The 25,281-nt window shown below is 58.4% G+C and overlaps 2 protein-coding genes across 2 annotated transcripts; one reads left to right on the top strand and one right to left on the bottom strand.

The window, feature by feature from the left end:
* ROBO4 (roundabout guidance receptor 4) lies at positions 1-10,225 on the top strand. The gene is made up of 17 exons (XM_049777913.1): positions 1-221; positions 1,574-1,885; positions 2,077-2,234; positions 2,353-2,473; positions 2,574-2,701; positions 2,778-2,988; positions 3,104-3,216; positions 3,713-3,881; positions 3,968-4,153; positions 4,271-4,313; positions 4,919-5,055; positions 5,144-5,407; positions 7,916-8,023; positions 8,117-8,255; positions 8,355-8,576; positions 8,665-9,023; positions 9,452-10,225. The coding sequence occupies exons 1-17, from the start codon at positions 152-154 to the stop codon at positions 9,694-9,696; spliced, it is 2,985 nt and encodes a 994-aa protein (XP_049633870.1). The 5' UTR covers positions 1-151; the 3' UTR covers positions 9,697-10,225.
* An 887-nt stretch (positions 10,226-11,112) lies between these two features.
* On the bottom strand, positions 11,113-24,134 carry ROBO3 (roundabout guidance receptor 3). Its single transcript, XM_049778001.1, has 28 exons — positions 23,892-24,134; positions 20,220-20,546; positions 19,931-20,088; positions 19,506-19,626; positions 19,287-19,425; positions 18,829-18,956; positions 18,504-18,628; positions 17,012-17,183; positions 16,636-16,841; positions 16,466-16,547; positions 16,079-16,244; positions 15,762-15,928; positions 15,139-15,260; positions 14,826-15,051; positions 14,621-14,742; positions 14,360-14,531; positions 14,074-14,262; positions 13,759-13,782; positions 13,554-13,596; positions 13,304-13,434; positions 13,011-13,193; positions 12,750-12,888; positions 12,475-12,663; positions 12,050-12,189; positions 11,879-11,956; positions 11,622-11,765; positions 11,320-11,495; positions 11,113-11,160 (listed from the first exon to the last, which is right to left on the bottom strand). The coding sequence occupies exons 1-28, from the start codon at positions 24,052-24,054 to the stop codon at positions 11,149-11,151; spliced, it is 4,044 nt and encodes a 1,347-aa protein (XP_049633958.1). The 5' UTR covers positions 24,055-24,134; the 3' UTR covers positions 11,113-11,148.
* Positions 24,135-25,281: the final 1,147 nt, after the last annotated feature.

Consider the following 25,281-nt stretch of genomic DNA (forward strand, 5'->3'; position numbering starts at 1 on the left):
GGCAGGAGAGCCAGACAGGAAGCATCAGTTTCCTCCAAGCTGCTTCCCTCCTGGGGCACTGGGCCACAAACAATCCAGCCCCACCCTCCGCCCTCCTGAGCTCACAGCAGCAGAACAAAGTGCTGGGGACAAGGACTGGGCCAGCTCAGCCATGGGCTGGGTGGGCGCGCACTCCCGTGGGGCACCGGGTGCCTTGGTGCTCCTGCTCCTGTTCTGCCCAGGTGAGTACGGCTCCCTTCTCAGGCCAGAGCGCCACACACAAGCCCAGCCAAGAGACAGTGGCTCTGGCATCCTTGTTTTCCTTCCTGGAGAGTCCCAAGATGGTGGGGGTGGGGTGATGATGGCCACAACATTGGTAATGGCGGAGACTGTTATGGCAGAGGCAGAGGTGGCGGTGGTGATGGTGATGGTAGCTATAGAAGTAGAGATGATGGTAGTGAGATAGGGATGATAGAAGTGTAGAGATGAAAGTGGTTCTGGTAAAGAGGCGATGGTAATGGTGAAGATGGTGGTAGTAGAGGTGAGATAGCAGAAATGAGGAGGTGGTGGTGATGGGAGATGGTGGTGAAGGGAGAAGTGGTGGTTATGGAGACGGTCATGGAGATGGTGGTGGTTATGGTGGTGGTCATGGTGTTAGTGATAGTGGTAGCAATGATGATGGTGTATTGATGGGAGTGATGATGGTAGTTTGGTGAAGGTGGTTGTGATGGTTGTGGTGACAGTGGTAGTAATGGTAGAGGTGGTGGTGATAGTGAAGGCGGTGTTGCATCAAGCCCTTTGGATGGGCTTGGATGGAGGTGGATGGCGATGGAGACCTTTCTCCTCCAGCGCAGGACCACCTTCTCCATCAGCCGGCAGGTCTGCAAATTCAGGTGATCGCGGCGGGTAGAAAACTCACCCACAGACAGGTTCCAGAAAATATCAGCTTGATTCATGCCCTAGCCAACATGTGTGGCCTATAATCTTAAACCTATTTAAGCATGGTCTTGTCAGCTCGCCCTGCATCTAGCTTCTTTCAGCCATCTCTCCTCCAACCTCCATCCATGCACATTTCGCTCTAGCCCCTGAGGTCAAACCTTTGGAAACTTCCCCAAGACCCCTCCCAGAAATGGGAGGGTCTTTCTTGTAGGTAAGCTTACACAAAGAATAGGGGTAGGGTTACTGATAATGATGGTGCTATTGTAGAGGCGATGAAGATGATGATAATTATAGTGGTGACGTAGAGTTAGTGGGGTAGTGATGGAAGTGGTGAAGGTGGTGAGATGATGGGATGATCACGAAGGTGGAGGTCATGATAATGACAGTGGTAGAGGGAGAGGTTGTGATAGAGGCGAATTAGTGGCTAAGAAAATGGTGATGGTAATGATGATGGTGCAGGTGGCAATAATGGCGGTGCTATGCTTAGATCATCAGAGACAGGTAGATGGGCAGTTCTGTAAACCCACTCCCCACTTGTTGTCACCAACAAGCTTGTTGTTTGGGAGCCAACAAGAGCCAAGAGACCATAGGTCAGATGTGCAGGGACGGGGGGCCCAGTCAGTAGCCAAACCCAGCTCTGCTCCCTCCTGTCCAGGGGCCCAGTCTCAAGATACCCCACCACAGATCTTGGTGCACCCTGAGGACCAGCTGTTCCTGGGACCAGACCCTGTCAGGATGAACTGCAGAGCCTCAGGCCAGCCCCCACCGACCATCCACTGGATGCTGGATGGGCAGCCCCTGAGCATGGAGCCCCCGAACTTTCACCACCTCTTGCCCGATGGAACCCTCCTGCTACTGAGGCCCCCGACCCCGGGACATGGCGATTCAGACCCAGGGGTCTACACCTGCGAGGCCAGCAACCGGCTGGGCACAGCCATTAGTCGGGGTGCACGACTCTATGTGGCTGGTGAGTCCGAGGGAGACTGGGGTTCAGGTATTGGGATGAGATGCCTGTAGTGGGAAGATAAACCAGAGTCAGAGCACACAATGCAGGCAGGGATCAGGGGAGCTCAAGAGAATAGACACAACCCAGCCAAAGGGGCAAAGCTGGTGGCTGAGGCCCACCGTCCCTTCTCACAACCTCCCTTTCCTCCCTAGTCCTTCACAAGGATTTCCGGGTGCAGCCTCGTGACACAGTGGCCACCGTGGGAGAGAAGATGACTCTGGAGTGTGGAGCCCCCTGGGGTCGCCCTGAGCCCACTGTCTCATGGTGGAAGGATGGGAAGCTCCTGGCACTGCAGCCTGGGCGCCACACGGTGAGTGAGCTGGGGGCTGAGGTGCATGCAGAAACTGGGGTATGACCCCTGCAGCATGACAGAAATGTGAGTGTGGCTCTCCCCCACTCACAAGCTATCACCCCACCTGCCCTGGCAGATGGTCGGAGGTTCCCTACAGGTGTCGAGAGTTGAGAAGGGCGACGCCGGCACCTACCTGTGCGTCGCTACCAACAGGGCTGGTCGGCGGGACAGCCGGGCCGCCAGGGTATTTGTGCAGGGTAAGGGTGCAGCATGGGGTAAGAGTGGACGGGAGGGAACCCCTAACCCGCTCTAGGAAAGAGACTTGGGATTGGGGTTCTTCTCTCTGTGTCTCATCAGACCCAAAGGACTCTGAGAAACCCCTGAAGCTTCTGGCCGTGCGCATCCAGCTGGAGAATGTGACGCTCCTAAACCCCAAGCCTGATGGAGGCAGCTCACAGGGGCCTGTCGTGTGGCTCAGCTGGAAGGTGAGGCCGTTGCTGGGGAAGGCAGAGCCCCAAGGCAGGTGGGAGACCCTGACTCTGCACTTGCCCACACCCCCAGGTGAGTGGCCCTGCAGCCCCTGCACAGTCCTACACAGCTCTGTTCAGAGCTCAGGGGGCACCATGGGCAGAGGCGCTGCTGGCCGGGCAGCACAGTGCAGAGCTTCGGGGTCTCCGGTGGGGCCAGGACTACGAGTTCAAGGTAAAGCCATCCTCGGGTCGTGCCCAAGGCCCCGACAGCAACGTTTTGCTCCTGAGGCTGCCAGAACAAGGTGAGGTTCCGCATGGATAGCAGCAGGCTTGGGGGCCATCCAAAGTGGGTGCCTGGGACCTGAGTCCAACTCAGTTCCTGAGTCCTCTTCCTCCTCCTACAAACCCTCTCTCCAGTGCCCAGTGCTCCTCCTCAGGAAGTGACGCTCAAGGCTGGCAATGCCAGTGTCTTCGTGAGCTGGGCACCACCCGCTGCCGAAAACCACAATGGCATCATCCGAGGCTACCAGGTACTCACCAAACCAACTCACCCCTTCCTCAGGTTCCCAGACACGCTGGCATGAAAGAAAAGCCCTGTGGTGACCCTGCCCCTGCCAGCCTCTCGACTCCCAAGAGTTCATGTCAAGGGCCCATATCTGGAACCATCAGCCCAATTCATGAGGCCAAAACTTCAGCTAGTGGGAATCAGGAGGAATAAGCCCTCCTCGGCGTGAAAGTAGGATTTCTGAGCATCTGCATCTGGGGGTCTTTCTGGAGCTTTACCACTTCAAAACTCAAGGGTGGGCCCATACCTAGGTTTCCACACTCCTCTGAGTCCCTAAAGGTCCCTTGGTCTGAGTCTCTGGGGTAAGCTGTCTGCACCTCTTTCTCCATCCAGAAAGAACTGCCTCCCTCTTTGTAGGGGAGAAGGGAACAGAAAGTATGGGTGCCCACAGGGGCAGGTACCCGAGTCTGATCTCTGGGGGCCTGGCGGTGGAACAGCCGCTCACATCTGCTTGGCCTCAGGTCTGGAGCCTGGGAAATGCCTCAGTGGCCCCTGCCAACTGGACAGTGGCGGGCGAACAGACCGAGCTGGAGATAGCCCCACGAGTACCAGGCTCCTACTGCGTGCAGGTGGCTGCGGTGACGGGTGCGGGGCCCGGGGAACCCAGCAGTCCTGCCTGCATCTTTCTAGGTGAGCAACCCCCCATGCGCCCTCCTGGGACCTCACTCTCTCCCTCTCCTCTGGCCTCACCCGGCCTGAGCTCCCATCCCTTACAGAGCAGCCCGTGGAGCAAGCAGCCCGAGAGCCAGGGGACAGCGCACCGTGGACCCTGGGCAAGCTGAGGACGGTCCTGGCCCGGCCGGAGGTCATTGCAAGTGCAGTTGTGGGGCTCTGGCTGCTGCTGCTGGCAGCTGCTGTGTGTATCCACCGGCGGCGCCAAGCTGGGGTGCACCTGGGCCCAGGTGAGGGGGAATGTCCTCAGGGACCTAGGTCTGGAAACCCACAGTGGGGAGAGGGGCTGGAGGGAACTATGGGGGCAGGGACCCAGCTGTGGCCTTTCTCCTTCCTGCCCCTTTCAGGTCTATACAGGTATACCAGTGAGGACGCCATTCTCAAGCACAGGTGAGATGCGAGGTGCAGAGCATCGCTAGTCTCCCACTTCACACCCCAGACCGCAGTGAGCCCCTCACAGCTCTCAGGTTTGCAAGCTGAGGCTCCTCCCGTGAGTGCTTGGTGCCAGTCCTCCGCACTGCTGGCCCAGCTTCCCGGGGTCTGGCTCTGCTGGGCAGAAATAAAAGGACTGATATTCAGTCTCCCTCTACTTGCAATGCTTGATCCTCTCCCCGGGGACACCCAGAGTTCCAGCAATGGCAGGGATCCTTCCTTCAGCTCTCAGTAACTGACCAGTCAGGTTCAGGTGCACCCCAGCATCAGCTAAGGCACCCCAGGCCCAATTAGTCCTCACCTGGAATTGGCCTGTGGTCTGTGGCCAATTCCCCATGCAAGGTCCTGGGGCTTGTTTGGATGCTTTTCACAGCGAGGCTGCGGGGCTTCTGAGCTCTGAAACCCGGCCCACGCAGTGCTCTGAGGCCCCACTGGGCACGCGATTTTTAAAAGCAGGACACAGAATTCGGGATGATGAAGTTTAAGTGGGGGGGGGTGCAAGGGTGGGAAGCCAAGTACTGCCATCACCAGCCTCCTAGCTTTTTAAACCCTTCCTCTTCCAGGATGGACCACAGCGACTCTCCATGGCTGGCGGATACGTGGCGTTCCACATCTGGATCTAGAGATCTCAGCAGCACCAGCAGCCTGAGCAGCCGGCTGGGAGGGGACCCCCGGGATGCTCTAGATGGGCGTCACTCGTGTAAGCCTGCATAGGGATGGGAAGGACTGGGAAGAGGGGGGCCCGGCCCAGACCTCTGATAGCCTCCTCCTTGCCCTGGTTCTCACAGTGATCTCCTGGGACCCCCGAAGCCCTGGGGTGCCCCTGCTTCCCGACACCAGTACTTTCTATGGCTCCCTCATCGCTGAGCCGCTCTCCAGCCCCCCAGCTCGGCCCAGCCCCCAGACCCCAGCTTCCAGGCGTCTCCCACCCCAGCAGGCCCGGGTCTCCGGCCCCTGGCCCAGTTCTGACAGCCTCTGCAGCCGCAGGGGCCTCAACTCCCCACGCCCGTCCCTGGCTCCCACCCAGGTTTGGAAGGCCAAGAAGAAGCAGGGTAAGGCCGGGCTGGTGGGGGCAGTGGGGAGGGGGCCCAGGAGTGGAAGGTTGAAACCTGGCCTGAGGGTAGGGGGCTCCCAGTGTTGAAAATGTCCAGGGTTTCCATTCTCTGTCCTGCCTCATAGCAGCTCTCGGTGCCTCTTCTCACCCTGGTCGTTCAAAAAGCTCCGGCGCTGGGAACACTTGCTAAGCACCACTGTAAGCCAGACCCGGTTGCACAAGAGATGCCAGATGGGATTAGAGAGAGAGCACGGTGCTTGTCTTGCATTCAGCAGACCTCAGGTTCATCCCTGGAACCACACGTGGTTTCCCGAACACTTCTAGAAGTGACCCCTGTGTGCAGAGCCAGAAATAGCCCTGGGGCACTGCCCAGTCCGGCCCAAACTATCACCACTCAGTCTTTCCATAGGAAGAATTTGCTTCAAGTTCTGTCACTGAAGTGGCTGTATGGACCATCCCCCTATGCAATGCATTGCAGCTTACACTTGATTCTTGTCTACTGGCTTCCAGTTTCCAGGGATGAATGCGTCTTCATTTTCTATTTTTATTTATTTATTTGTTTGTTTATTTATTTATTTGGGGGGGGTCACACCCAGCAGCTCTCAGGGGTTACTCCTGGCTCTATGCTCAGAAATCGCTCCTGGCAGGCTTGGGAGACCATATGGGATGCTGGAATTCGAACCACCATCCTTCAGCATGCAAGGCAAATGCACTACCTTAATGCTATCTCTCCGGCCCGCATCTTCATTTTCTTTTCTTTTCTTTTCTTTTTTTTTGTTTTGTTTTTGGGCCACACCCAGCGGTGCTCAGGGGTTACTCCTGGCTGTCTGCTCAGAAATAGCTTCTGGCAGGCACGGGGGACCATATAGGACACCGGGATTCGAACCAACCACCTTTGGGCCTGGATCGGCTGCTTGCAAGGCAAAAACTGCTGTGCTATCTCTCCGGCCCGCATCTTCATTTTCTAAATGCTTGTCCCCACACTCACTCACAACACCTGGGGTTGATGGAGGGTGTCTCCATCTGCGATGACTGGCTTATACCCCACACACCCACTCACCCTCCTATGATATGCTTTGAAAGCCAGGGCTCCCAGAGTCATCCAAGATGCTCAACGTGTGTGATGTGAGAGGAGGAGCACATTCTATCCCTTAAAGCAGGCGCCTCTGTCTTTGCAGTAGCAACATTAGGTCAGGGAGAGCAGAAATGTTGGTGTGTGGATAGTAAAAGGAATAAACATTCCTTTTTTTGGGAGGATCACACCTGTCAGCGCTCAGGGGTTACTCCTGGCTCTATGCTCAGAAATCGCTATTGGCAGGCTCAGGGTACCATATGGAATGGTGGGATTCGAGCCACCGTCCTTCTGCATGCAAGGCAAATGCCCTAAATGCCCTACCTCGATGCTATCTCTAGGACCTCTAAACATTGCTTCTTTATTTTATAAATTGTTTCTCGAATTTTGGGGCCACATCTCACAGTGCTCAGGGCTGGCTGTTGGCTTTTTATGCAAGGATCACTCCTGACAATGTCAGGGATTGAATCCAACTCCGACACATGCAAGGCAAGCACCTTGCTCATTGTATCTTGCTCCAGCCCAATGTTCTATTTTTAAAAGTCTTTATTTGGTGTCAGGAACTTATCAATATTTATTTTGGTGGGGAGCACACCTAGAAATGCCCAGGGATCAAACCCCAGGTTCTTACATGGTGTAAATTATGTTCTCCGGCCCTTGAACTCACTTCACAGCTTCCTTTCCATCTAATTTTTTGTTTTGTTTTTGGTTTAGGGTCCATATCCAGCAATGCTCAGGGTTTAATTATGGCACCTCAGGGGACCATATTGGGGTGCCAGAAATTGAACTTGGGTTGGCATGTGCAAAGCAAGAGTACTGTCTTTCTGATCCTTCCTCATCTTTTTTTTTTTAAATCTCATTAGCAAACAAATGAGTGCAGATATAAGGTAAATACATGGCTAAGCTGGGATGTGTGTATGCCCTCCCCCCATTTTTGTTTTTGTGCCACACCTGGCAGTGCTCAGAAGTTACTCTTGGTTCTGTGCTCAGAAATAGCTCATGGGAGTCTTGGAGGACCATATGGAATGCCAAGGATTGAACTCGGGTTGGCCACAAGCAAGGCAAATGCTTATCCTCTATGCTATTGCTCTGGCCCCTCCCTTTTTAAAATTGTGTTTAGCTTTTGGTTACTCCTGACAGTGTTTGGGGGATCTGGGGTGACTCCAAGTGGAGCTTTGGGCAAGAGGTCATCAGGAACTACCAGGGTTATACCCAGCCATGCCAGGCCATGCTGGGAATCACCCTGACCTGTGTTCTAGCACTTGAGCCTCGTCATGGGGCCCTCAGTGGAGTCTTAGCTTAGTATCCCTCCCACTGGACACAGCTGGCTAGTGGAGTGCTCTCTGCTGGCTAATGGATGACAGACTGGGCGGAGCATGGTTGTACCCACAGCCTGTCCTGGCTGTTCCAGACACGATTTTAATCCCTTTCTAGAGCTCCAGCAGGTCCACAGCTCCCCACTTCTCCGTGGTAGCCGCTCTGTGGAGCTGTGGGCATGGGAGCAGGGGAGCGGAGGCACCAAGAACCTTTGCCAGAGTCCAGGTGAGAGGGCCCACTAGCGTCTGGGGATAGAAATGGGGGGGAAGGTGCCCAGGCTGGCCAGGGCTGATGGGGTCCTGCCATTTTCATACCCAGGTGCTGTCCCCCGAACCCTGGTGGCCTGGCGGGTGCTGGGCCCTCAGCTCCTCAGCAGCTCCAAGGAGCTGGCCACGCGGCCCCTCCCACCAACACCCCTTTCGCTCCGGGGAATGGCCCCTCGGAGTACACAGCCTGGGTAAGAAGGGGGATCAGAGCAGGCTAGGGTGCGGAGATGAAGCAGACATCCTCGGATCAGCACTGACTTCATGTACCTGTGGCATCTTGCTTTCATCAGGCACCTGCTGGAAACTCAAACTCCCTCTTGCCCTGACCTGATCCCTGAGGATCTCCCCCGTCCCCCCAGCCCTCAGGCGTCCTCACTCTTGGGACCCAGCCCAGCCTCCAGCCGTCTGTCCAGCTCTTCACTGTCCTCCCTGGAGCAGGACCAGGACAGCGTGCTGACCCCTGAGGAGGTGGCACTGTGCCTGGAGCTCAGTGAGGGCGAAGAGACTCCCAGGTGAGTAGAGCTGATCAGAGCAGTCTCCCCTGGCCCTTCCACCCCACCTTCTAGAAAGTTCTGCCCTGCCACCTCTCTCTCTTTCCAGGAACAGCACATCTCCTATGCCCCGGCCACCTTCTCCGCCCAGCACCTATGGCTACATCAGCCTGCCCCCAGCCTCCGGGCTGGCTGATGTGGGCCGAGTGGGAGGAGAGGTGGGGTCGCAGGGGACTAGCTTGCTGTGCACCCCTCGGCCCTGCCCCACCCCCACCCCCAGCGAGGGCTCCCTGGCCAATGGCTGGGGTTCAGCGTCCGAGGACAATGCACCCAGCGCCAGGGCCAGTCTTGTCAGCTCCTCTGATGGCTCATTCCTGGCTGATGCCCACTTTGCCCGGGCCCTGGCCGTAGCCGTGGACAGCTTTGGACTGGGCCTGGAGCCCAGGGAGACAGACTGCGTCTTCACAGGTACATCACCACCCTGTTTTGTTCCTCTCCCCACCTTTGGTGTGGTCATGGCTCCCATAAGAACCTCACTTCCTTCCCAGCCAAGAGCCTCTCTTTCTGGGTCATTTCCTGATCCCTGATGTTGCAAGGTTAGTCTGGGTGACTCGGCTGCTCTGTGCTCAGCTTCCTCTGCGCCATATTGGCCAGGAATGTTCTTTCCTTTTCTTCCAAAGAAGAGGAAGCGGGAAATCACACAGGGGATCATTCTATTTTTCCTTCTCCCCCACTCTGTGACGGGCCAGCAAGCTCGTGGGCTGGAGGGAGAGGTACCCTGAGGACTGGCCAGCCTTGGTGCCTAGCAAGAGATGCTCTAGTTAGGGCCTTGTTTCTGCCCCAAACTGGTACAGGGGTGAACCTCAACACCCCAACATATCTGCTCTCTCCAACAGATGCCTCATCGCCCCCATCTCCTCGAGAGGCCCTGTCCCTACCCCTGTGGGAATGGCGGGCAGACTGGCTGGAGGGTCTGGATAGCAGCTATACACAGCAGCTGGCAGGGGGGCTGCCGCCTTGGCCCCCCGATGTGCCGCTTTCCATGCAAAGTCAGCTCAGCCACCCAGCATCCAAGGCCTCAGGTGAGTCTCTGCTGGCCAGGGAACAAGGTGAGGGAAGACAAGGTAACCCACGGCCCTGAAGGCTCCCTCTGAGGCCTGTGAGAGACAGTGAGACTCAACCACCTCTGGGTGCCTGCAGGGTTGGGGACCCCTCTGGTGCCCTCCAGGAGCCTTTTCCCTCCAGCGCTGTGAAGCCAAATGACAGGGCCCCACCAGCAACAAGGCCGCCGCATCTGCCTGCTGCTCCCTGCCCTGGCTTCCCCTCTGCCCTGGATCTTCACGAAACCCTGGGATGCTGCCTCTGGACCACTATTTCTCCTGGCCCACTTGGACTACAGGAAGTGGGGCCGGCAGTCTTTGGACACACTGATATAGAAATGGAGCTTCTAGAATCTTCCTCCTGCACCTTCCCAAAAGGTTCAACTCCAGCCTCTCTCCAGTGCCCATGATGGAAGGAAATGAAGGAAGAAAACCAAGGAATGATGATGGCCCTCAGCTCCAGGACAAGGGTTCTCGAGGGACTGTGGGAGGGGTAACAAGTGGGTCAGGACACCCCCCTACCCACACACTGTCCCTGAGCTTCGGGAATTGATGCCCTGAACCAACTAAGCTCTGTGAGATTCTTTCAGTACTTGTGGGAGGCCCCGGGAGAAGGCGACATCAGCTGTCTAGGGAGCCAGGAGCTGGGCAGGAAGGCGCCTGGCTACACCCGCTAAGTTGAAGCTCCTGCGTGTGACCAGGACTTGCAGGAAGACACAACAGGCGGGAGGTGGGCAAGGAGGCAGTGAGGATGATGATGAACCCTAAGCCCTGCTCTTCCACCAGGCAGGGGAGTGGAGCAAGGGGGCCTGTGGTCTCCATATTGACCCTACCACCCACCCACCCAGACCCCAGTGAGGATAGGTGCCGGGTTCACACACCCACTGCTGAACACTCACTCTTCCTTTGTTTTGCTGTCAGCTTCCTGGTACAATCCCCTTGAAAAGCCTTCCAGCCCCTTGGACTGCCAGGAGAGAGGCAGGGTGCTCTTAGGTCAGAGACATAGAGAGAGGCCTAAGCCTGCACTGGGAGGAGTTACAGAGGCCACTGGGCAGGGGGAGCCCCCTGGACAGCACTGCACCCCACTTGAGACCAGACCAGACCTGTTTTCCTACCCTAGCTAGGCCCTTCGCATCTTGGTGTTTGGGTCCAAAAACATGATGGCTGTTGTGAGGAGCACAGAGACTGTCCCCGAGGGGTGATAAGGGAGACTGTGCACTTCTGGCGTGCCACCTTTCTGAGAGATCCCAGGGATCAGAAGGAGCTAAAAGGGGTAGGAATGACCCAATTCCATCCACCTTTGCTCGGGCACAGACCAGGGTTCTGACTGACACTTTATTGGCCTTCACAAGGGTGTCAGAGAAAGAGAGGGAGAGAAGAGCCCCATCCAGTCCTTCCTCATTCAGGGGTATCACTCCTTCCTGTCACCCCCTCCTCAGCTTCCCAGGAGAGGGATAGGGTTCACTGCAGGCGGGTCCCAGACTCCTCGAGCATCATCTCCATTCCTAAGGGGAGAAGCTGGTTGGCAGTGCCTGCCTGCCCACGCGCCATGTCCCCCCTTTTACCAGGCTACCTGTCCCCTCACTCAGTGGGCCCCCTCCTATGACTCCCACAAATCCTTCTCCCCTTTGCTGCCTCCTGCCCTGCTGACACCCAGTCCATACCTCTCGGCGCTTCTGTCCCGGCCGGTGGCTTTGACTTCGGCTACGGCTGCGGCTGGGCCCCCGGGAGCCCCTGGAGCTGCCTGAACCCCGAGACGAGTTGCTGCCAGCCGTGGAGCTGGTGCTGGGGCCCCGTGCCAGAATGCCAGGGGGTCTGCCATAGGGAGGCCAGGCCTCCTCTGCAGTGGCACAGTCAAGTCAGGATAGGCACTCAGGGCACCGCACAGGGACAGATGGCAAAAGGGGCAGCTGGGCAGAGGAATCCTCAGACCCAGATGCCCCTGGAGCAACCTCTGCCTCCTTACCATCCAGATGGGGACCCCTGTGTGCCCCCAAGGGTGTGACCGATGACTGCTTCCGCTCCAGGGAGGACATGCTTCCCCCAGACCTCAGCCCTGGGCCCCAGCACGGCTCTTCCCCAGGTGGTGGCAGAGGTGGTGGCGGCAGGTCTGGGGAGAGGCCTATTTTAAGGATGCCTCGCCCAGACTCTGCAGCCCTCCAAGAACCTAGTCCTTGGGGTTCACCTGCCCTTCTACCCCCGGGACCCCACTGGCAGGCTCACCCCCTGGACTGTGCTCCTGCCTATATGAAGCCTTGGATTTCTTCCGGGCCCGGCCACGGGGCCCCTGCCAGATCCTTCCTGGAGTAGAGCAGATATGGGGGTCTGGGGGGAGCCAGAGGGAAGACAAGTCCCAGGGTGCAGCAAGGGTGGGTGGTGGCTCTGCAGACTCACCCGCAGGGCTGGGGGACGGACTGGGGCTGATGGGGGGTGAGGAGGCCAGGCCAGTTCCTAGGGCTCCTGTCCTGCCTTCATGGCTGCCAAGCACGGGCTGTGACACGCTAAGGGGGGTGCTAGGCCCCAGGGGTGCCTTCCTGAAACACACAACGCCTCCACATTGTCACTCAGTCCATCCTGGACACACAGTTCAGCTCAGGGTTCATATGACAAGAACTGAGGCCACAGGCTGGGGTGGTGGTACATCAGGGTCCAATGCCCTGTCAAGGCCCCCATCACCGAGGCCTATCCCAGACCCTCCTGTTCCCTCATCATAACCCCACCACCTAGGACAATCCCAAACCCTCCACCTGCTCCCAGTCCCCCGGGCTGTCTCAGACTCTCCTCCTGCACAGAGGCAGGGCTGGAGGGGGTGGTCCTACCTGGACCCCTGTGGCAGGTGTGGCAGGTCCGGGGGCGGCGGGGGCAGATCAGGCGGGGACGGCGTCAGGGGGGCAGTGGACAGTTGCCCATAGGACAGGGTGGGGGAGGCAGGGGCAGAGCCCCCTGCCCTGGGCCCTGCTAGCTGGCTCCTGGTGGCTGGAGGCGGACCCCACTCATCTGTCTGTGAGCTAGGAGCAGAGAGCAGACATGGGGGTGCTGGAGCGCCCCTTTTCCCAGGCCCCTTCCTTTCACAGCCGCACTATAGGCCCCTCACCTGCCCTCCAGGTCCTGTTTGGTCTCCTCTAGGCAGCTCAGTTCACTGGACAGGGGCGGTGGGGGCAGGGCTTCTGGCCAGCTGAGGGTGGGCGTGGGTACCGGCTTCCCGGGGAGCTTGGCCTTGCCTGACCTGGCTGCTGGGGAATGGGGTGGGGGGACCCCAGATAAGGGCCAAGGGGTAAGGGATAGCACTGGGCCAGATCTCAGTGGGGAAATCCAATGCTTAGGGTGAGAGAGAACTACAGGGCTGGAGTCATACCACTGTCCCCCTCACTCCATTCAGGAGGGGCATAGGGGTTCCAGGAGCCAGGGCCCCCCGAGGGATGCTGCGGGAACCCTGTGTGGAATGTCTGCAGTTCTTCCCCGGCTGGGTCAGTGCTGCTGTACCCCGAGGCGTCGGCCTGGGGTGCCATCTGGGCCAAGTACAGGGAGATGCCAGCTTCTGTGGGAAAAGCAGAGGCAGGGAGCAGAGGCAGAAAGAGGATCCCGGGGTCCCCCCAGCCCTCAGAAGGTGGCGAGAAGAGGGAGGACAGCAGGGCCAGGGGTCCTCACCATTGTAGTATCTGTCATCGGGCTCTGGGCGAGGCCCCGAGCAGCTGCTCCCCCTGGGGTCCTGCGCTGAGGGGCTGCGGGGCCACGAGTCGGCCAGCCACGGGTATGGGGCGCCGAGGCCCGCGGGTGGCCTGCGGGGTGGAACGGAGCTAAGGGAGGCGAGGACTGGGGTGGGGGGCACGGATGGGTATCCAGTCCCCGATACTGCGAGCCAGGGCGCTGGGGACAGGATGGGTCGGGCGGGCAGTACCTGCCACTGGCTCCCGAGAGGCGGTCGGAGTGTGGGAAGGACACTGGGAACCGGACAGACAGCGTTAGAATGAACGGAACTGAACCAGGCTGGTCCCAGCTTCTCATGGGGTCCCCCGAGCCCTTCCAGAGCATCTCCCCAAAACAGACAAGGACAGCGCACCCCGTGGGATGAGGCCCACCCATGGGTGTCTGCGAAGGCTCACCTGCCGGCGTGTAGGCGAAGGAGGCTTCAGAGAGGCAGGAAAGTCATATAGGATTGGGGGGGGGAGGAGGATCAGAGATGCTGGGGGGCTCCGGTTTGGGGGTTCTTATAGCTCTAGGGGTAACTCCTACCTGCAGCCCAGCCTGATCACCCCCAGACCCATACAGATCTGCCCAAGGGCTCACCACCGCACCCTCATCTCAGATATCCCAAATCCTGTGAATTTGGGCTACATTCCCTGTGCCAGGGTCTCCTCTCTGACCCACCCCTTGGCACCATCAAGGGGTCCCTCCCTGGCCCCCGATTCCACTCTCACCTGTGTAGTGGCTGAACTCTTTGCGCTGCCGGCGACGCCGGTACAAGGCCCCACACAAGCCCAGCAGCAGCGCCCCACAAGCCGCACCACTGCCTGTAAGGAAGGCCGGAGCCCGCAGGACCCGTGCCAGGCGTGTGCCTAACCCAGGACCCGTGTCCAGTCCTGGTTCCTCAGGCATGCTCGGGGATGCTGTAGGGGTGGCATGGTCAGTTGAAGGCCTTTGACAAAGATAGGAGGAGGAGCGGACCCCCAACTGCCCTCCGGCCCACCTCCCACCCTCACTCACAAAGCTGCACCCGCACTGGGGCGCTGGCCACGCCTAGGCCAGCACTGGTGGCCGCAGCCACCTGGGTCCAGTAGATCAGGCCTGGCCGCAGGCCCCGCAGCACCGCAGAGCGGGCCCAGCCGGCCGCAGAGCTGTTGAGGTGGGAGCGACTGTCGTTGGCTAGACACCAGATCTACGGAAAGCCAGGACCAGTCAGCAGTGCCACCCCTGCCTGCATCCTGGCCTCCTGCTCCTGGCCACCCACCACCCACCGTGGCCTACCTGGTATTCCCTTATCACTCCATTCTGCTGGTTGGGCAGCGGAGGCCCCCAAGTCACTGTGATGCTGTTGTTCCCGGCACCCCCTACAGCCACGGCCACTCCCTGGGGGGGACCGCTAGGGGCTGGGGGATGACAAGGCCACAGTCACAGAGGTGGAAGCTCCTGCTACCTTCCCCCCATCCACCCCACCAGCCCCGGCCCTCACCCTCTTCGGGGACACTCTTGGTTACCATAGGGCTCTCGGGCCCCAGCCCCTCCTGGCCTTGGGCTTGCACCTTGACCTGGATCTGGGCACCGGCTGGGAGGCCCCTGAGCGTGGTGCTCTGGGCCCTTGGCAAGGGCAGGTCCTGCGAGATCCACGCACCCCCAAGGGCTCCAGCCACTCTCCAGGATATGCGGAAACCCAGCACCAGGTGCATTGGCCCCTCCGCCTGGAGGAAATAGAGCAGTCCAGAGACCCCATTCTGGGGCTCCACCACCCAGCACCTGCCCTAGCCTCCACCTTGAGCCACACTCACCGTCCACGCCACCTGCAGGGTTCCAGGCCCCAGGACTGTGGGCTCTTGCACACGCACAACCACCTCGGCCAGTCCCCGCTGGCCACGCCAGGGGTCGTCCTCAGGCCGAGAGGGGCTGCTGGCTGGGAGACAGTTATGTAGTAGCTCATGGGACCCCACCAGTGGTGCCATTTCAGGAGCAGGTCCAGGGTGGACCGTGGGGACAGGGATGAGCCTGGGGTCCCAGTCCCTGCAGCCCCAGTGATGGTCACTTTTGCCCCGTCCCTGTGCTCCCATGGGCTCTGGCCCACCCCTTCACTCTTCCCTTCTCTTCCCTCCTCCTCTCCATTCACACCTCTTCTCTGTCCTCCCTGCTCCTCTGCCCTCTCCATCCTTCCTTCTCTCATTCCTCCTCCCCATCTCTCCTCCTCTCATCCTTCTCCATCCTCCCCTCCACTCTCCATTCCGTTTCTCTTTTCCTCTTCATCTTCCTCCTCCAGCCTTCCTTTTTCTCCCCTTCCTCCCCCCTCTCTCTTCTCCTTCCTCCCCACTCTTTCCCTCACCCTGTCTCTCCCCTCTGTGCAGAAGTACTTCCCTGGCATTGTGTATGGAGGCAGGGCTGCCCCGTGCCTGGCCCCCCTTACCTGGGGTATGGACAGGTTCCGAGATGGGGCTGGGCTCACTGAGGCCCCAGGCGCCTGCGGCTCGGACCAGGAAGAGGTAGGTGGTGTCTGGCTGCAGCCCCCCCACGGTGTGAGTCCCCAGCTGCACCCCATCGGCTACTGTGTGCCAGGTGTTACCAGCGGCCTGACTGCAAGAGAAGGTGACAATCCCACGAGTCCACGCCCTCTGCTGTCTTTCTCTCCCTGCTGCCCTCAGACCTCCTCACACCCTGCTCTCCAAAGCAGGCAGCCCAGAGCACCCCATTCCCTGGTCTCTGCTGGCTGCTCCTGCATCACACCTGAAGGCCTCGATCACATAAGAGGTCATGGCGGACGCGGCTTGTATCCCGGGCTTCCAGGTTAGTGTGACACTGTTCTTGGTGACCTCGGTAGCCACAGGCTTCGAGGGAGGCCCAGGGGGGGCGCTGGCTTCTGGAGGGGGGTCTGGCGATGCTCCCCAATTGTCTGCAATGGAGAGAGTGTCTCTAAGAAGGGGGCATAAAAATGAAGGTTCCACGACGGTAATGGAGAGTGACTAAGGGGAGATGCAGACTAACCACCCACATCTGTCCCCCAGTCTGCAGCTGTATGCTGAACCCCCTGCCCTGCACCAAATACCATCAGTTCCAGGCACCTGGCGCCTGGAAGAAAGAGGGGACAGCGCAAAGGACATGCAAGCAACTCACGGGGCCCCCACAGCCAGCCGCTCCACACAGCCTCGCCAGCAGGGTTCTGGGCCACACAACTGTAGATCCCCAAGTCCATCTCCTGGAGGGGATGGGGAAAGGATGTAGCTCTGCTAGAGGACAGAGACAGCCCAGGGAGAGAGGGTCCTGGGGTTCTTGGGAAGACGCACCTGCACGCTGGCAATGTGCAGGGTACCATTGGCCAGGGTGTGGAGCTGGGAGTGGTCTCCATGCAGCCACTGGCCATCCTTTGTCCAGCGAACATGAGGAGGGGGGCTCCCGCTCACCCTGCAGGGCAGCCACGCAGGGGACCCCAGAACCACGGTCTGGTTGGTGGGTCCTTGGAGGATGACGGGAGGCAGTGCTTCCAAGAAGTCTGGAGAGAGGGGTGAGAGTAGGCCCTGTTCAGGTGCCCAGACTCTGGGCCTGCCCTGCCCTCCCGCCCTGCCCAACCCTGCAGACCAGGAACTGGCACCTGGCAGCATCTGCGGCTCCCAACTACACAGGCTTGAAGCCAGCTTGCCAGGCTTCTGGGGGGACACGCACCTCTTTTCACCTCCAGCAGGGCCTTGGCCAGGATGCTGCCGGCCACACTGACTGCCTGGCACACGTAGTAGCCGGCGTCCCCACTCTGCACTTCGCTGATGTTGAGCTGGCCCCCCGGGGACACGGAGAAGCGCCCCGTGGGCTGGAGGGACTGACTGGGGAAAAGCAGAACCTGGGACAGAATAAGTAGCCCCAAGGGATAAGCGGGCACTGGGGACGAGTGTGTCATTTCCTTTCAAACTCAGGACCCAGAGACGCGCCAAGGGCCCATCCACATTCAGACTCCTGTGAATCCTGTAAGCTACTCACAAGCACAGGGGTTTTTTACCAGTGAGGAAGGAGCCATTTCCCCATTCAGGGCTTGTGAGTCCTTCCCCCTGCTGACCCCTGGTTTCCCCCCCAAAGATGATGAGAGAAGCTTTAGGAGGCAGGATTAGAAATGAAAAAAATTGAAAATCTTCTAATGCCCTGTGAAATCATGCCAGACACACTCCCATTTTTTTTTTTTTGGTTTTAGGGTCACATCCGGCAGCGCTCAGGGGTTACTCCTGGCTCTACGCTCAGAAATCGCTCCTGGCAGGCTCTTGGGACCATATGGGATGCCGGGATATGAACCACTGACCTTCTGCATGCAAGGCAAATGCCTTACTTCCATGCTATCTCACCGGCCCTATACACTCCCATTTTTTAAGTGTCAATGTTTTCCATGATAAAAACAGGTTTTGTGTTGGAGTAAGTGACCTCCTGTCTAGTTCCATAATACCATAGTACCATGATACCATATCTAGTATTTTGTTTTGTGCTTGAGGGATGGGAGTTGGTGCCACACCTGGCAGTGTCTCGAAGCTACTCCCAACTCTGTGTTCCACAGGGTACCCAGGGTGCTGGGAATAAATTTAAGCCTTTTAAATGCATTTACTCCTTCGAGAACTAGACGGTGAAGGCCCTTGTCCCTGATGCTGGGAAACCGTGGCCATAGATTTGAGGCTTGGCTTCCCTGTGGGGTGGGACTAATCTCCTCGGGGCCCCATGCTACCCTTCCTTACAGCAAGCAGTTGATGCTGTAACAACCACAGTGAAGGGTCCTCTGGGGTCAAATGGAAGCCTTGTGGCTTTGAGCACCCCCTAGTGCCCATCTCTTGAAAGGGAGAAGACCAGCTCTGGGCAGCACTGGGCCAGATGTGCACTGCCAGGGTCTGGTGCTAAAAAGTCAGCACCCTGGGGACCTGGGACTGAACTTCATTTGCCTTGTCCCTAACATAGGAATTTTATCTAGAACTACCACTCAGAGATGCGTACCGAGCATCTTATAATCAACCTCATTCTCTTCTAAGGTCACATTCTCCCTCTAACTCTCCTAAAAGAAAAGGCAAGCTCTCTGGGCGGACCACGGGAATGAGAGAAGCACAGAGAAAAATGAATGCACGAAATGCAGGAGGTGGCTGAAGCTCCGGGGAGACACTGAGGGTGGCCCTGGAACTCAGCCACCCACCTGACTCCCTTCCTTCTGCCAGAAGATGGCGGGCGGGGGGTTCCCTTTGGTCTCACACTGGAAAGCCGCACTCTCTCCAGGGGCCACCATCTGGTCCTGGGGCTGTGTCACCAGCTGGGGTGGGACTGTGGAGGGGGAGAAGGTGGTACAGAGAACAGGTATGAGGAGGAGGGCGCACAGGGGATCCCCAAGTTGGCTGAAGCAGAGCCATGTCCCTCTAGTGTGAGCTTTCTCTGCTCTTCTGGACAGCTGGGTGACCCCTACAGACACCTTCCACCTGGCCCTGGCCCAGGCCCCCCATTCAGACCCTCCAGCCAGCCCTCACCATGGACACTGAGTGAGCCCGAGGCCTGGACGCGGCCCACGCTGTTCTCGGCCACGCAGGTATAGGTGCCTTCGTCCTCGGCCCGCACACGCATGATTCGCAGGCTGTGGTCACTCCCAATCTCATACCTGCGCCACTCCCCAGCCCCAGGCTGGGTTGGCACAAATACAGCGCTCCTTCTCACCCCCCAGACACCACAGTGGGCCCAGGCGTGCAGGGCACCACAAACGCAGAGGGACTAGAAAGGGAGAGGCCAAACTCTGGGGGACAGAGCCTGATGCCAGCGAGAAAGTTGGTGCCCAAGTGAAGAATTCCTTTTTGGGGTCAGGGAACAGCACACACGGAAACACTCAGGCAGGGCTGACATTCATGGATCACTCCTGGAGGGACTTGGGGGACCATAGGTGGTGCAGGGGGTGGGTGGGACCAGGTGTAACTAGTGCAGGAGGTTTTCTCACCTGCCCGGGGGCAGCTCCCCGTCCTCTTTGTGCCAATGGAGACGTGGTAAGGGATCCCCCTGCACCTCACATGGGAAATCTACAGGGGCATCTGCCAGGACCACCTTGTTCATGGGCCGCCGCAGGAATGAGGGACGCTCTAAAGAATCGGTCAGAGTGAAGTGTTCGGGGGGTAGGCGAGGCCATGCTCTCCAGTGCCCCAAAGCCCTCAGTGCCTACCCAAGACCAGGAGATGGGCTGGGCCGCTCTCCCGCTCTCCTGCCATGTTGGAGGCCACGCACACGTAGAAGCCCGCGTCACTCTTCAGCGTGTGGGTCATCATCAGTCTCCCGGCACGGATCTGCAGAGCAGCGACATAGACCAGAGCCAGCACCTAGCTCTCATTTCTGCTTTACGGGAGGGAGACCAGGGCAAGTGACCCAAACACTGGATCAAATGGGGAATCTCTAGGAGACCTGGTCCAGGTAGGCCTCTGCTGCTCAAGCTACACCCTGCATTCCTCAGCCTCCTGCCAACTCCATCCTGCCTATCCCAATCCATGTCGCAAAATCTGCCCAGCTAATGCCCCATCTTCGCTCTGCTGGCCCTGCCATGTTCCTACTTCCAAGCCACCTCTTCCAGGCGCTCAAGTCGCTGACACCCACCGTGATCCTTCCCTCCTCCTCCTTGAGTCTTGCTCTGTCCTTCTTCCAGGACACAGAGGGCTCTGGGTGGCCTCGGGGTGGCACACACTCCAGGACGGCCGGCTCCCCCACAGCCACCACCAGGTTCCCTGGAGTCTGCCTGAAATCATCCCGGAGGACTGCAGGGAGGAGGAAAAGACGCAGAGATATAAGTGGGCAATGAGTCTGGGAGAGGGTGGTCCCCACAGTCCCGGGGGAGACTAGGGTGAAGTCTCCAGGGGGGTCCTCCAAGTCTCCCAGAAACTCTCACCTGCCACTTCCAGCGAGGCATTCCTGCTGGCTGCAGCTCCCAGGTAGTTTCTTGCCACGCAGGTGTAGACACCCTCATCAGGGCGCGCACGGCGGCCATGAACGATGCGTGGGAAGAAGAGCGCACCGCTGGGCAGCAGCAGGCGGTGCGCGCGGGGGTCGTCCCGTGCTGTGGCCACTCGTGCCCCGTTCTTGTACCACTCGATACGCGGTCTTGGCCGACCCTCAGCACGGCAGGGCAGTGTGGCCGGCTCACCTCGGGACACCACCAGGTCCGGTGGCTGCTCCACGATTCGGGGCAACGTGTCCTCTGGCCCAACCTTCGAACCTAAGCGAGGAAGATGGGACACCGGGTGTTCACATGGGGGTAAGAGATGGAGGTCTCCAGACAAGAGAAGCACCTCCAAGGGGCCAGAGGTTTGGACAGCAAGGAGGGCGCTTGAGCACGGAATAGACCCCAGTTCAATCCCCGGCATTGCATATGGTCGAAGCCCACCAGGAATGACTCCTGAGTGCATATCCAGGAGGTACCCCTGAGCATCACCAAATCAAAGCAAATAAACAACAAGAAAACAAACCCTATACACTTGCTTCTGTAGGGCCCAGCATCTGACAATGCTCCCCTACCCCCAGTCCTGGCTGGAAAGGCAGAGAAAAAATAACCAGGACACAGGAGTTTAGATGTCCACCTTCTCCTGTCAAGTTTAGATGTCAGTGGTGGAGCTCTATGTCCCATCTCTGAACAGCTCTGGCTCACAGGCCACCCTTGCCCAGGACTCATAGGAAAGGGAAGACGAGAGAGTGTCATTGGGACTGGACAGAAGTCATTCTCCACTGATCTGGAGCCAGTGACCTGTACAAAACCCCAGTACCCTGTCAGACCCTGGAGACTGAGTGGGGGGTAGGTAAGTCATGCTCTTTTTCTTCCCCAGGGGCTTTTCTACAAATCTGTTTGCTGCCCACAAAGGCACAGGGGAACAGGGAAGAGATTCCTTTAAGGCCTTTAGTCAGATGGATCTTCCCCACACACTCCCACTTGCCTACAGACTAGAGCTGGTTATGCTCAGACACCAAACACATCTGAAGGCTTGTAACCCCTGTGACCAGTAGGTGCCGCTGCCGTCCAACCAGGGATGGGACGGTTCTTAACTAACCAGAGTCCAGATCCACCCCTACTTCCAGAATCTGCCTCCCATGCCCTGTGCAGCTGGGGTCCCTTTACCCTCCCTGCTCTTGGAAGTCATGATGGGGACCAAGCTGAACTTGTTGCTGGTGCTGGTATCATCCAGGAAAAGTTGAACTGGCCTGCCAGTCTGAGACTGTGACCCTCTGAGGGAGTTGTGGGGGAGTGCAGAGCAATAGCTCAGTAGGAAAGGCACTTGCCTTGCTCCAGACAAACCTGGGTTCCACCCCTGCATCCTATATGGTTCACTGAGCCTGCTAAGAGTGATCCCAAACACACAGGGGCAGAAGTAAGCCCTGAGCATTGCCACTTGATGTTTGTTTGGTCCTCCAAACAAACAAAAACAGCAAAAAGATGGGTGACCCCACACACACAGGTAAACAAGAGAGCTATTGTGAGTTTCCTTGGAGCCAAGGTCCACTTCTCACTGGGCCCCTCTCTAGCTTAACCCATGACCAGATTAGGCAGATGCTAGGAATAGCAGGGCCTCCAGAACTAGCATTTGTTCAGGGTTTGGCATGGATTCTCCAGGCTGGCATCTCTGTATCTTGCTCCCTCATCTATCATGGCAGAGGGGCAGAGGCAGAGCCACAAAGCTGTTTGCATGTGCAGCACTTGTGAAAAAGAAGCTCTGTGAACAGGGTCGGTTCATACATAGTCCATCCCTTTTGAAGGCTCTTTCTTCATGCTGCCTCCTGACTGAGGCAGATTCTACCAGGCCCTAGTATTCTTTGAACTACTTTCACATCTCCAGCCTGTTCATGGGAACTCTCTGCTGCTCTCAGATCTAGGCTCTAGAATTTGCTTTTATTATTTCTGCTTGTTTGTTTTTGTTGGTGGGGCACACCTGGCAGCGCTTAGGGATTATTCTGGCTCTGTCTGGCTCAGAAATTACTCCTGGCAGGCTCGGGAACCATATGGGATGCTGAATTGAACCCAGGTCAGCCACGTGCGAGGCAAATGCCCTACCCGCTGTGCTACTACTCCTCCTGCCCCCTAGAACTCTCTTTTAGCAGTCTTCATGTCCCGGGAAATTGCTTCCTCTATGCTAAACCGTGACCATTAACACTTCCCCTAAATCAGTAATTTTCCGGGGCCTAGTGAAACAAGGTTAGCGGGAGCCTTGTACAGTCCTAGATGGGCAGAGACTTTCGTGCAGGCTTGGAGGGACACCTGAGCCCAAACTCCAGGAGGCTCAGGAGCTGGGAGGCAGCTCACACCCCCTCTTCCCCTCCACACACACACATCACACCCCTAATTCCTGCAGACACAGACAAGGCGGCAGACGCCCCTTCCCTTCCCCGGAATGTCTCCCCTGTCATTCCTGGTCTCGGGGGACACTTGGGCAGCAGCTAATGAATAGCTAATGACCATGCTAATGGGACTCAGGGGCTCCACCCCAGCACCTGGAGCACCCCGCGCGAGCACCACGCATTGTTCGGCTCGCCTTGCGGTGCCAGCTTAGAGTCACCTGCGGTCCTGGGGCTCGCGTATCAATTGTAGTGCGGGGAGGCCCGGGGGATCTGGCTTGGCTGGGAAGGGGTGTAGAAAGTGGGGACTCTCCAAGGACTCAAACCCGCGCCCTGGAAGGAGGCAGAGGGCGCAAGGGGGTACGAGCCAGGCTCCGGGAGATGCAACTTTCCACTTCTCGGTCGCCGGTTATTAATTATAGTCATTAACAGGAACGACCCCGCAGCTCTGCCAGGGGGTTCGAGGCAGACCTCAGAGCAGCAAGTCCTCAGTTTTCCCCAAACAACCGTAGCCCTTCCCTTCCCTTCCCTTCCCTTCCCTTCCCTTCCCTTCCCTTCCCTTCCCTTCCCTTCCCTTCCCTTCCTTCCCTTCCCTTCCCTTCCCTTCCCTTCCCTTCCCTTCCCTTCCCTTCCCTTCCCTTCCCTTCCCTTCCCTTCCCTTCCCTTCCCTTCCCTTCCCTTCCCTTCCCTTCCCTTCCCTTCCCTTCCCTTCCCTTCCCTTCCCTTCCCTTCCCTTCCTTCCCTTCCCTTCCCTTCCCTTCCCTTCCCTTCCCTTCCCTTCCCTTCCCTTCCCTTCCCTTCCCTTCCCTTCCCTTCCCTTCCCTTCCCTTCCCTGCCTGCCAGCCTCAAGTGAGTTGTTGGGAAAACTTGGATCCCAAATGGGGTGACCCACTGTCCAGCCCCTGGGACCTTGTGCGTCCTGGCCACCAAGTCCCCCTTTTCCTCCTGCTGATGGGGTCTAGCCTCTGTTAGTCCCCAAAGTGTCACCTGCAGCCGGGGTGAACAGGGGGCTTGCAGGGGTGTGTGTGTGCTGCGGGGACCCACCCCTGCCCAAGGGGTGCTCGGAGCCCCCCATTTCTCCAAGGAATCGCTGGGGAGGTGCTCAGGGTGGGGAAACCATCGCATTCCAAATTCCCTCCCGGTGCGCTTTTACGCGCGCTTTTGCGCACTCGGCACAAGCTCCCCTCATGTCCCCCCTTGGTTCCCCCAAAGCCGGCGGGGCTCGGTTTTAGGGTCTCACCGTTGATCGGAGCGTCGCTGGGAGTCGGGGAGCTGTAGTTGAGGGGCGCCAGCGTGGAGTTGAGGGCCACCGGCACCTCGCTGGAGTTGGACACGTCCCCGACGAGCGCGTCGGCCAGCAGGGTCACCTGCAGCAGGGCCCGGAGCAGGGGGTGCAGCAGCATCGCGGCCCCCGAAGGGCCCCGGGACCCCGGACCCCCTCGGCCGCGCGTGCGGTCCGGTGCAGCCACCGTGCCGCTGTCCTGCCGCCCGCTGCCCGCCGCCCTCCGCGTCCCGCCCGGCCCGGCCCGGCTCTCCCTCCCTCCCTCCCCCGGGAGGCGCGCGCGGAAGGCAGGTGCGGCGCGATCAAGGCGTAATTACCGGATTAATGCGCCTCCCTCCGCCCGCCCGCCCGCCCGCCACGACGGCCACTGGGTGTGCGGCGCACCCCTGAGTCTCCGCCCCGCTCAGGAGTTTCTGGGGGGCTCCTGATGACTCTCCCAGTCCGATGTGAACTCTGTCTGTCTGTCTGTCTGTCTGTCTGTCTGTCTGTCTGTCTGTCTCTCTCTTCTCTTCTGTCTCTCTCTTCTCTCTCTGTCTCCCTCTCTCCCTCTCTCCTCTTCCTTTCCTTTTTTCTCCTCTCTCCTCTTTTCCCCCCCTCTTCTCCTCTTCTCTCTCCCCCTTTCTCTTCTCTCTCAGTCCCAATCTCTCCCTCTCCCCTCTCCTCTCTCCCTCTCCTCTCTTCTCTTTCTTCTTTCCCTCTCTCTTCTGTCTCAATCTCTCTTCTCTCTCCACTCTCCCCTCTCTCCTCTACGTCTCCTCTCTCCTTTCTTTCCTCTCTCTCCTCTCTCCTCTTCCTCCTCTCTTCTCTCCTCTCTCCCTCTCTTCCCTCTCCTCTCCCTCCCTCTCCTCTCTCCTCTCTTTCTCCCTCTCCTTCTCTGTCTCAATCTCCCTTCTCTCTCCTCCTCTTTCTCTCTTCCTCTCTCTTTCTTCTCTCTCCCTCTCTCTTCCCTCTCCCCTTGCTCTCCAAGCTGCCAGACACAGATCTGTAGGACTCTCTCTGTCCAACACAAACTCTTTCTCTCCCCAACTCTTTCTTACTTTCAGTCACTCTCTCTCCCTCTCTTTCCCTCTCTCTAGTCACTCTCCCTCTCTCTCTTCTCTCTCTCAATCTCAAGCTCTCTCTCTCCCACTATCCTCCTCAGCTCTGTAGGACTCTCTCTATCCAACATAAACTCTTTCTTTCTCACCTCACTTGCTCACTACCTCTCTCTATCTCTATCACTCTCTAGCTGCAGGAGACAGCTCTCTGTCTGCCTCACTCCCTTCCCAAACTTCCAAAAACAGTCCAAACACAAGTAACCCCAAGAAAAACTGGAGGGCTTGAAAAGGGGTCACCGCAGTCCCTGGCT

This window comes from Suncus etruscus, chromosome 8, assembly GCF_024139225.1.
Source record: "Suncus etruscus isolate mSunEtr1 chromosome 8, mSunEtr1.pri.cur, whole genome shotgun sequence".
NCBI classification, from domain to species: domain Eukaryota; kingdom Metazoa; phylum Chordata; class Mammalia; order Eulipotyphla; family Soricidae; genus Suncus; species Suncus etruscus.